Raw genomic sequence first — 12205 nt, 5'->3', positions numbered from 1 at the left:
TAAGGCAACCTTTGATAGTCAGGAATCCCACTTGACTCTTTGCTTCCTAAAGGCAAAGTTGCACCAGTGAGAGCAAATTGCAGTGAAACGTGGCTTAAATGGCCCTTTGAACCATTATTTTTATTAAACATAAGCGTGTCTGTCAATACTGGGATGAGCCCAAGTCACTTTGCTGTCCTTTCATGCTTCACTCTGGAGCTACGAATTGAGCCAATTAGGCTTTCCGGTACACAAAAGAAGACGGAGATGGCACGGACATATGGTGCTGCCTGGGCAATTAGTATCTGTAAACGCAGATCAGACAATATGAAGATGAGAGGAACAAAAAAAATGCTTTTTGGTGTAACAGCTTGTGTTACTAAAGTTTAAAAACTAAAGCTGGACTGACAATTGGCTTTTTTTAGAAAGATAAAGCGATGAGTGGGGAGCGATATTTGCCAGCCACTTCTTCTTAGCTTAAATCTGAAATGTAAATGAGAGCATGCTTGGAGTTGAGACGTTTGAGGAAAGGATTTTCTCTTTCAACGCGCGGCCCACTCGCCGAATTTTACTGTGACACTGAAAAATGGGAATTTTGATTGACTGAATTTTTTCCCACTCCTTGTTCTGAAGTTCACATTCGACTTTAAGAAGCCTGATAACTAAAATGAATCACCCTAAACTTGGAGAAGGGGAGTCTTCTGAATTTTACAAAGAAAGGCATTGCTTAAAAATACAATTTTAATGGTTTACCTCTCGCTCAGACCTCTGCAGCAACCCTTCCCCCTTTAGGCTATTTGGGTAGAGTCTTTGGAGGAGATGATTAAAAATTAATGGTGGCTCAAGATTGACAGCAAGCACCATTTGATGTGAGCCACAAAGAGGCAGAGGGTTTGTGGTTAGCTTTCTGGCAGTTTCACAGGCACCACAAACCCCAGCTTATTCCTCAGTGAGGGTAGGGGAGATAGGATGAGATGGACAGACTGAGGATTTGAGTGCTGGTTATCTTCTGACAATATGCATGGCCGCCTCCTGCAGGTCGGCATATAGGAAGAGCATGAAGGTGTACTGTACCGTCCTTTCCCCGCCGTCAGCCTCCGCCTCGTCCACTGTGGGTAGTTTCTTCGTTTGGGTCCTGATGTAGCACCTCTGATGTTCAGCAAACCGTATCCCAGTGATCCCCTTTTTGAAAAGGAAAGAGAAATGAAGAGGCACTCAGAAATTCAGATGTATGTATCATTCATCGTGCCGTCTGTGATGTGGATGTGCCGTAAGAAGTGCGGCGTTCATTTTAAAACACTGCTTTTTACTGATAGCCAAAGTTGTTAAAGTTAAACCTAATGAATGAGAAGAGGTGTGTTTTGAACTCCTTCTGCTTATATAAAATTGATGACTGCTTGGACCTTCACAACTCTCCGCTCGCTTCAAAGCTGGATGAAGCAAAAGGAAAAAGGCAGGGGACGTTCCACCGGGGCTGCATGGCGGGATGCATCACGCCGGAGAGCCGAGTGACATTGTTGAGAATGAAGTGTTTTCTACAGAGAGCGCTCCCATTGAATTAGCCAGTCATAGGACCCTGTCACTCTCTTAATCTGCTCACTGGAGTGTGGAGATGCTCTCTTCAGCTCCAATGATGATCCTCCACCGCGTGGACGGCGGCGCCATTCAGTCTGACACACAGGGCCTCAAAAGGCAGAGAAGATCTGTTGATTTTTCCCCTCATAGCTATTCTGTGTTAATCTAAGATATTCAGCCAGAATAAGGCTGAAAGACTTTCTGGAGCTCATTTTAATTTTCCTCTTCTTCTTTTTTGCACAGCTTCCTGTATTAGAATAGACGGCTCGATCTACATCTGAGACCGCCGCTTTAAACTTGTATGAAGTGAAATTTGCATGAACCAGAGCACAATAATGGACGTGGTTCAACCTAAATTTAATTACAGTAACACATAAGGCTGTTACAACGTCTCTTATTAATCTGTTAACGTAACCATGTGGTTATAATTTCACTTTTTTGTAAATTTTTGCAGTACCATCACTCTGGAAACTAGATAGAAGAGACGCAGAACAAAGTGATGGCTGCCATAATCTAATACAAGTGATTTTTATCTCTGAAAAGAGCAATAATGGTCTGGAGCAGGAGAGCATGATGTTTATGCCAGGCTTTATTGTGATGAGTCTTTGTTTAATTTGGGCCGGCTGTGTTGGTGAGAAGAAGGAAAGAGGGCAACGCCACGATGAGATCCAATGATTACCGGGCCTGGTCAAGCAGAAAATGAAGAAAGACACATTAACACAGGGAATGGGAATGGAAAAGTGATTTCATTTTAATAGACGCTGCTGAAATATTTGTATGTGCATGCTCCAAGTCTCTGATAACATGTTGCTGCCTGTCAAGACATCCGGCTCCGTCGCAGCTAAAGTTGTGAGAGTTTTCTGGAAACATATTCAAACTGTAAAAACTCAAAACTACATTGATAAAAAATGCAGAACTCTAAAGTCCAACCTTTATCTTGAGTAAATTTATTAAGGACTGTTAAGAAATTACTGGTCTTAGACAATTATTGGGTTTCCTAGAAATAATTTTTTTCATTGATACTTTATTTTTTCCAATTTGAGAAAACTTTAATTAGTAATATCTTGCTTTTTCTTTCCTTGGGATATCAACATAACTAAATGCAAAGTTCAGTTTTCTTCAGCCTCTGGCCATTTGGCTGGACAAGCAGCCATTTTGTTTCTTTTGTTCCTCACACACATCATGAAGAATTTGCAGGAGTCTTTGTTGTGATGGAGTTACAATCTCCAAAACAAAATTTAGACGCCATGTTCTAACCTTTCTTTTAAAAAAAAGCCTTTATTGGTTCATGTCAGTCTGTATTAATTAACATTTAATACATCAAAAATGCATTATAAAGAGGGAAAATATACACATTAGTGACATCTGACTTTAAGTCATAAAACTCAGAAAAAAGTTAAACTTATAGTCTGTAAGATATGATATTTTTGACATGGGAATTCCAAAAAGTAAATCTATTCAGATAAAGGTTGAATTTTTCATTTTGAGAACTGAAAATAAAGACAGTAATGTAAATATTCATTCTTTAACGTTATACTTTTAATATCAGAGCAAGACTTAGAGAAACTCCTGTTAGTTTACAAATCTAGAACAAAATTAAAAAGTACCATCTTCTTAACAGCCCAGAACAATAATCGAACATGGAGAACCAACATTTAGTTTTATACCTCACTAATCTTAAACTAGTTTTATCAGAACAAGAATCCAGAGAAACTAGTTTATAAATTCAACTTATTCTTATTACACACAGGGAACCAATATGTAGTTTTATACTTTTACCTTTTTGTTTGTATTTCCTTCTAAACAATGTAAAGCTCATTGAAATGCCTTGTTGCTGAAAATGTGCAACATAAATAAAATTACCTTACCTTGATATTGATAAAAGTACCACATTATTTCACTTACAACAAACATTTTTCTCATAAGTGAAACAATCTGCCAGTAGAACTCACACTTTTTTAATGTTAAATTATTTATTTGTTGAAAGTTACTTATAATTTAATTTAGTCTTACTCCAAGTGAACTAAGACATTTGCACCAGAAACCAGGCCAAATTACCTGATAAGATTGTGCGTTTGCAGTGATATTTTACATCTGAAGTGAAGCATCAAACATAATGCAACACATTTTCCAGGTTGGCTTTGCTTTTGTTGCTGCATCTGGACCTTCTCCCACTGTTCGGGGGTTGCACTCAATCATGTACATCCAGGGAGGATGTTGAGTTTCTGTAGGCTATCCTCCTCACTCATCATCATCATCATCATAATCATCATCATCATCAGTAGAGTTCCTGGCAGTCATGAATTTATTTTAAAAAATGCTCCAAAGAAATTTCAGATGGATGAACGCCTGAGGCAAGTTTTGATGGTTCCGTTTCATTTGCAGCAAGAAGAGGAGGCAGCAGAGCACATGGCAGAAGAAAAGAGGTTAGATTTCTTTTAAATTCCCCTTTGACCAATATATTCTCACCGCTAACAGCTATCTGAGAGAAGATAAATGCATAAAGCCTGCATAACCACCTTTGAGAAGCAGCTTCTCCTGCACCATTTGCAGACAATGAGAGCTTTAATTTTCTGTGTTTTACAGATAAATTAAAGCTTAACCCCCCGAAAAAGAAAACAAACTAAGTCAATTGCCATTTTTATTTATTTTTTTTATTAAGAATGTCTGAGCTCACCCGCTATTTCCCGAAACATCTGTGTTGATTTATTGCAGGTGGCTACCTCATACTTCAGGCTAGATGCCATTTGAAGGTAGGAAGCCAAAACTGATTACTGACAGCTTCTGGACCACGAAAGGAGCCAAATATCCCCGTATCTTTGCAGAGAGGTGGCAGCACTCATGTCTGAGGGTTATGTCTGATCAAAACCTGGCAGGTGGTAAATGAAAGAAAAACACTGTTCACTCTTGTTAAACATGTTCTGCTGTAGTATAAAATTTGAAGAAAGAATCTCTGCTTTCCTTTCACACATGGATATTTGTCCAAATGTAACTACTAATTCACATAATTATCTTCAAATATTGCATTTGCAAAGTAAAATATCTTCCGACTGTGTTTCAGCTGTTGTGTAGGTTTTAAAGCTTTGGCTTCAGACCTGATCTAATGAATATTTCAGGCCGGCGTGGTCAGTGTAACAGCATGAACACATTTTTAGCAGCCAGTCGGTTTTCAAAACTGGTCTTATCTATGAAGTTTATTTGGTATTCTTCTTCAATCGCTCTTCAATACCTCTTTGGTGTAGTTTGGTACAATATTTTATAGTCTGTGTATTCAGGAGAACATTTCCCGCATACCAATGCGATGACAAACTTAACACACTGGTAGGCCTTGTGTTTGTCTCAAGCAGTAATGTTTTACTGTCACCCCGCTAATGCCGCTGTTTGACGCCATTAGCTCCGCCCTCACTCTGCAGTACCATTGTGATATGGATCCTTTCCAACGCATGTAAGATTCTGCTACAAAACTGCTTGCTAACAATGACTAGCATTGGTTTTAGCTGTGAAGTTATCAATATAACTGGATAAATCTTAAAAATATGCCTGATACGTTGAAGAAAAACACATAGTTCATCAACACTACAACTAGATGATAAAGTCAGGAAAAAGTTTTAATTAAGAAGAAAAATAGCGAGGGAGGGGGAAGTAGTTTAGTTACGCTAGCTTGACTTTGACAATTGGGACGTGTAGATGTGCTGTGGAATCCGATTTGATTCGGATCAGTTAAAAAGTATTAAAAAGAGACCTAAACAATCTGACAGATAAGTGGAGCATCTGTTTAAATGAACTAGTCAACCACCGCTGGTTGGCTTAGCTAATAGCAGCAGTAGCAAATATACCACAGTGATCATTTATTAATAATCACAAAATAAACATCAAGCCCAAAACCATAAATCTGTAATGGACTGCATGTTCAGTTCTTTGTGTGGGTAATGTTTGAGTGTCTTTTGGTGTTGAATCCTAAAACATACGGTCTCGTTGTTGCTATGTTCAGTTGTATAGGCCTCTTTTACAATGGAACCAACATGACGAACCGAGCCACACCGACCCGGACCATAGTGGTAACTGGGCCAAGAGGCTTATTGTTTGGGAGTTACTTGGGTTCAGTAAAACTATCTGCAGCTAAACTGGAAAATCTTTTTACATTTTAAACACTTATGGGTTCCACTTTTTGCAGAAATTGTCTTGGTACTCGTGCGGCCACAGGTACAAAATTTTGCTGTTTTTGTCAAGTTTTGACAAAAATATCAAAATGTGCCCAGAAACATAAAAATTGAACGCTAAATAACTTTTTAAGTGTGTCAGCAAAAAAATATTGATTTGGGGATTATTTACAGAGTAAAACTTTGTTAAAGAATCTGTTAGGTGACATCAAACTACAACTTTGGGGAACTTGTTGTGTTTTTGGAACACTTTCTTCATTCCTTTGTTTCCTACTTTGTTTGATAAATGATTAATCTTAGGTGCTTTGCTTTTTTCTACACCAAACAAAATATTCCCTGTGATCTTTATGCCTGGAGGAAGAAAAGGACATGGTAAGCACTTCAACATGCAGGGGACAAACTGAGGCTAACTGTCTGTCAAACATATTCTCTTTGTTGCAAGTTTGAATTTGAAAACCTCTCCTATGGTTTTGCTTTCTATTTCATTGTCAAATTTCACAACAGAAATACCAAAACATCTTTTAAATCATCCAGCAGGTCTCTGATTTTCCTCTCTGGCAGTCCAACAAGATATTTTGATTTATTGGTCTACCACTTTAAAACTATTATTCATGCTGACTTCCACTGCTTAATTACATTACAAACTGAGGAAATGACCCCTGAAAACACTTTGCTGTCCTCTGACGGGCTTCTCCTGCTTTGTAAGCTTAGATGACTTTAATTTTCATAATGCCAGGGTGCTGCTTTAAGCTGCTGATTGCTGTGATGAGGTTTAAGGAATCAGATATTAATGAAGCTTTAAATTGTCGTCAGCTAACAAAGGCTAAATAACTGACACACCTAACAAACTAATCAAGATCTGATTTAAAAGTTATTTGGGAGGTTAAAGGTGTATGAAGTTTTGCAGCTACCTGGATCTTTGTTAATGAATCTACATTTTTAACTTTATATCTATTAGGAAATATTTTGTTCTCTACTCAGTAGTTCCAGATGTTTAAGGCAGCAGTGCTCAAATAAAAAAGTTTAGATTTAAAGTCATTATGTGAGGGGAAAACATTACAGCTTCAACAAAAAAGGAGTTTTCTACATGACAAGGTCAAACTGGGATCACCGGAAAAGGTTAAAGGAGAAATGTTCAGTGAAAATAAAGCTAATGCAGACGTGTGGAGTGATATAAAGTATTCGATACACACAATAGAGTTTGTTTGAGGGCAGGAAGTCTCTTCACTCAAAAAAAGATACCAAATACAACAATTTTGAGTCTTGTTAATAAACTTAAAGTGTCTTTTTTTTTATACCTTTTTTATCTTCTGCTGTAATTCTGCAGAGGAAGAGGAAGCTTGATGGAGGTAACAAATTTATATGCAATATGCTAAATGTACGGGCCTCGTTTTCCTGGACACTTTTCACGTTCAGTCCAGAACATCTGGGGGATTGTCATTGGTTGACAACAATGTTTAGGTTTTCATTAAAGGGACGCATTATGTGTTTTCCAGGCACATAGTGTCATTTTATAGCACAATCAAGTATCTCCAGTTATAAAAAATGCTATATATGTCAAATATGACTTTAAAAAAATGTTGTTTCCTGATTTAACCCCTTAATGCCTTGAAATTGGGCCTCTCTCTCTTTCTGAAACTCTACCTTCAGGAAGTCACCACAACATGGCTCCTCTATTAACCCTTTATTAACCCTTCACACTGAGAAGTAGCTCCTATAATGAGCTCAGCAGACGTGCACAGAGGTGTTCGCTAATTGATGCTGGCTAGTCTGAAGGAGCTGAGTAGAGCTGTTTTGTAAGGCAGAAGCTCGGAAGCTTGGCAACTGAAACTCTGAAGAGGAGCTTGGTACTCAGAGGCGGAGCCAGGTTCACCTGGTTGTCATGGAGACTAAAGGATTTGTCAAGCATGCATGAAAGAATCCAGGCAACACGGCAGGTGGGTTTTTGAAGAGGGAATAACATTATAGGATGAAGTAAAACTCAAACAAAGTTGATTTTAAATAATTACATAATGCCCTTTAATAATAAAAAAAATACAGGATGGAGTGAAATGAGAAAATTGGCACAACAGCTCAAGAAAGGAAAGTTCATGCTACTGGTTTGGCAGTACTTACTTCAATAATTATTAATGTTGACTGATCTATTATTTCAGCTGCTGCGCTCCTATTCCTAACCCTGTTTCATTTCTTATTTATGTTGTTTTTTCTTGGCTATAATTTGTACATTTCCAGGCCTATAAACTCTTTCCTTCTCTTTGTCCACCCTCCCTGCTGCAACTAAGTCACACAATAAAAAGCAACAACATGATGTTAGAGAGGTCAGTCTCAAAGCATTATCCTAACATTAGGTGGTTTTGATACAGATGATACAGATGAACCATTTTACAGATTTAAAAAAATTCATATTGATTGCAGCAATACATTCTCTCAGGTTGTCTTCTTTCCCCAGCTAGGGCAAATATAATGCTCTTCAGCCCCAAGGGGAATAATAGTTTCATTTTCCACTTTCTCAACAGCTCCCAGGTTTGATTGAGTTCATGTTAGAAGGTGCTTCATAACAACCAAGGATATTCACCTTTTCTTATCCTAAAAAATCAATTCTAACATAATTGCTCAAGCACAAACTACCTGCAAACTATTGTGAGCTTTGTTAGTTCCTCTCCTCCAATGAGGCCTGAATCATTGTGTTCAGTCAGTTGCTTTTATTCTTTAATGTCGGAGCGCCGGATCAAACAAACCTCCTCAGGGACATGCTTCACCCGCAGGAAGCGGGACAACAGCGAGCAGATGTGTTTATGCACGTTTCCGATTTATTCACACAGACATACATTCAGTTTCTTATTGGTGTGGAAGAATGAGACTTCAGAGGTTAATGCCGTCTTTCGCTGTGCTGGTTTCCATCATTGATTCATTTTCCACTCACAAAGACCATTGTAACAAAAACAATACCCGCTCAGTGTGGGGTTTTTGTTCGGGATGAAGTGCAACCTGTAACTTTCAGCCTTGCAACCCCAACATTTCACAGTAAATAATGGAGTGAGAGTAAGAGCATTCATTACCCAGTCAGGCTGTGCACTCCTTTCTCCCAGATGCAGAAGGTGTAACATCCTGCACACTCGAGCAGGATTTGGGAATGAAAGGTAAGTTAATGAGTTTTACTGCAGACAAAATAGCAGCTCCAGAAAGTGAGGAACACATAAAGGAAGGCTACTTAATGGTGTTTGTTTTTGCACTGTAAAGAAGTTGCTGTATAGAATTAGTGTGAAGAAAGCACTTCTTGTTTCTTTCTTTTTTTTTTTTAGCAAGACTGATCTTTTTTCTGTGTTGCTGAATGCTCATAAATCTCAACATCTGCTGCTGCTTTAGCACCATTTACTGATGTGTGTGAACATTATTTAAAAAGGCTGATTAAACCTTCAGTATTTATAAAAACATTCATGAACATTCATATATTCATATATATATATGTATATATATATGAATATAAAAAGCTTTAATTTTCTTTTCCACTTTCTATTTCTGTTGTTTGTCAAACATTTTTTTTTCTGTTCAAAGGATCAAAATCTAAGAGAAAAACATGACTGGAGGGAAATGAGAAGAGCCGTCTTTTGGCTCTTCAGCATGACCGTTTCTCTTCTGAAGAGAAGATATGATTGTGTTTTCGATTAGCATCAACGAAGGGTCAGCTCCATACGGACTTGTTTAACCTTTTTACTTACATTCTTGAAGTCGTGCACCTCCACAACCTCCTTACTGCCGTTCCCCATTCTGAAGATCTCAGTGAGGTCAGCTGGGTCAATCTCCATCACACTGTTTGTCTCTACGCCGTCCACCACGGCTTTGTACTCATGGTCATACACCTGCAATGATATGAACCACCAGAAAACTCTTACAATAGCTCAGACCGTTAAAGAGATGGTGAAATTCAGAGTGTTTTAAGTTGCAGCTACAATGTCTGTCAAAAGTGCTTTGGGCTTTAGCAACACAGCATCTCAGATTTTTAATTCAAACGGGTCTGGATCTTACCGACAGCTGTTCTTCCAAATGGAAAAAAATATCTTAATGAGGATTAAATAATATTATATGCCGAAAGAAAAAAAACAGTGTTAAGAAGAAAAACAGAGACAGAAAAATTGCAGCTAGCATGGCTTAGAAGGACATCATCACATCTTACAGAAAAGCAAAGGACAACAGCTAGAATGTGCTAAATATTACATTGGCTCATATTAAATAAAGAAGCTGGTCAAAAATGACTATACTCATTTTCATTTTGAGAAAATGTTATGATATATAAGTGTTCTTAAGAGACGGTTGTGTCAGAATATATTGATAAAACCCCTTAAACTATTAAAATATAAACAAATAGCAGTCTATCCTTACAAAAAGTACTTTTGAGTGAATATTTGCTAAAACTGGAGGAACTGATTGATGTAATTTGGCGTCGAGAATCTAAAGGGACTCTTTAGCTATGGTGGACCATATTTGGCCTTGAGTTTGACACGTGCAGTAAACAGTATTTACCTCGTTGCCAAGTCGTTGTTCAGAAGCTATTTAGTTGTTGAAACAAAGTTGTTTAATCACTTTGCTGATGAAAGGATTGAGGCAACAAAGCAAAACCTCCTTTATTTTCCAGCCCCGTCTGCTTCAATGTTTAACAAACTTTTTCACTGACCCCATTTAAGAAACCCTCACAGACCCAAAACTGCCCCTGAAATAACACATCCTAATATACGCAACCTGAAACTAAAGTATTAGTCTCTTATCTCATCGTCTTTGTTGCTCCTAATGTGAAGGGTGGCGCTGTTTTAGAAATGCGACAATGAAAAAGCCAACTGGGGTGATTTGAGTTATTTACAAATTCTGAAAGTATGGATTCTAATTTTTCCAAAGATTGAAAATACATAGAAATCAAAAAGGTTCTTTACTAGAAGTGTTGTGTGAATTAACATTTTATTGCTGTTTGTACTTCAGAAACACAATAAAAGAAAAATAGACTAAACAAATATTTTCTTTCAGCCAGTAGAGAGCCCAACATTAATTTTATTATGATGTACTTAGTCAGCGTGGGGTGCAGCACTGTTCACCATTTTGAGCTCAGAATGTGACGCTACTGTTAGCTTACCAAAAGATTGTGTTTAAAATGAATGATAATGGATAAATAGCTGAGACAGTCATTAAAAAAAAACCCTGAAGATACCGGTGGAGACTTTCTCAGGGTGAGTTGCAGAACTTTTTTTTTTAACACTATTTCAACAAGTAAGCAATTGTTTACATGCAGTACCTGGCAAACCACTAGGGGGGGCCCCTAATGAGAAAGACTGATCTACTTGATAAAAAATAAAAATAATTGTGAGCACCTTTAAACTATAAGAACTTGATTATTTCTTTTAAAGCCTCACAATATTCTCTGAAATACAACAGCAGGAGGGTGAAAAGAAAAAATACCCCCACAAACTAATGTTGATGCAGTGGAATAGCTCACATTACTTTTAAAATGTAAAACTATATGGATAATGTTGAATTGTTGAAGTAAAATATTTGCGTTTGCAAACTAAAAGGTCAAATATGAAAATGCACTTCTCGAACTTTGCCTCCAGAAATCAAAATAAAGACGTTTTAAATCGGTGGTACAGTTGAGGTTTTCTCTCCAGTGCGTTGCCTTTAAGCAATGTTGTTTATCACAACCGCTCGCTTATGTACTGTTCTTGGACACGCATGGATAGCTCTTAAAATTCCCTGTCTGAAAAAATGATTCATGCCCACCAGCTGAAAATATGCTATTAATATTTATGTGAGGGTTGTGTTATGATGAGAAATATATTGCTGGGTTCATCTTCATCTGTCTCAGTGGCAAATCAGAGCCTCGCCAATGAGACACATGATTAATGAACACACTCATATGGGGAGTCCATCAGGATTTATATCCCCCATCAGAACCATCTCAATGTCCTCTAACACTCTAATGCAAAATTAGCTTTCAGTCTAAACTCCTCCTCTTGTTCCGTATTTAACGTGTTTTGTATTGACTAGCTTGTACACGGCTATAGGACATGTAGGTGTTCCACATTACAGACAATGATCACTTCTCGCTTTTCTGTGGTGGAGAAAGAAGTAATGGGATATGATTCCTAATGCCATAAGCCAATAAATTTCTGTTAAAATGGGTCGCAGAGCTCTGAAAAGTAACCTAAAATTATGAGGAGAAGGGAAATTAAGATGGGCTTGGAATTTAAGTGTCAATTGAGTAGTGATAGATAAAATTGGGGCTATTAAACCTCCTGGCTGTGTGGTGCATTAAAGTCCTATTTGGGAATTTCTTTTGTATTAACATAAAGGTGGGAGAGAGGGAATAGATTTTGGAGGCTTATTGATTTATACTAAAACAGAGAATTACATTTTCAGCAGGCTATCTCGTCTGATGAAAATCCAGCAGCGAGAATCTCCCCACCACACCGGGCTGAAATAGATAATAATGTATTACAACAGTTTGA

At 37.7% G+C, this 12205-nt stretch overlaps 1 protein-coding gene across 1 annotated transcript in view; it reads right to left on the bottom strand.

Annotated features, from left to right (window-relative positions):
- LOC129360634 (tenomodulin-like) overlaps positions 1-12205 on the bottom strand; it is a 66178-nt gene that overhangs the window by 19042 nt on the left and 34931 nt on the right. The window contains exons 4-5 of the mRNA XM_055030961.1: positions 9434-9574; positions 1054-1161 (exon numbers count right to left, since the gene is read on the bottom strand). Of these exons, the coding sequence (XP_054886936.1) occupies positions 1054-1161; positions 9434-9574 (249 nt within the window). The remainder of the gene's footprint in view (positions 1-1053; positions 1162-9433; positions 9575-12205) is intronic.

Source organism: Poeciliopsis prolifica, unplaced genomic scaffold (genome assembly GCF_027474105.1).
Source record: "Poeciliopsis prolifica strain line A6 unplaced genomic scaffold, Auburn_PproV2 SCAFFOLD006, whole genome shotgun sequence".
NCBI classification, from domain to species: domain Eukaryota; kingdom Metazoa; phylum Chordata; class Actinopteri; order Cyprinodontiformes; family Poeciliidae; genus Poeciliopsis; species Poeciliopsis prolifica.
The sequence above is the reverse complement of the archived record's forward strand: the minus strand, read 5'-3'. Positions and strand labels throughout refer to the sequence as shown.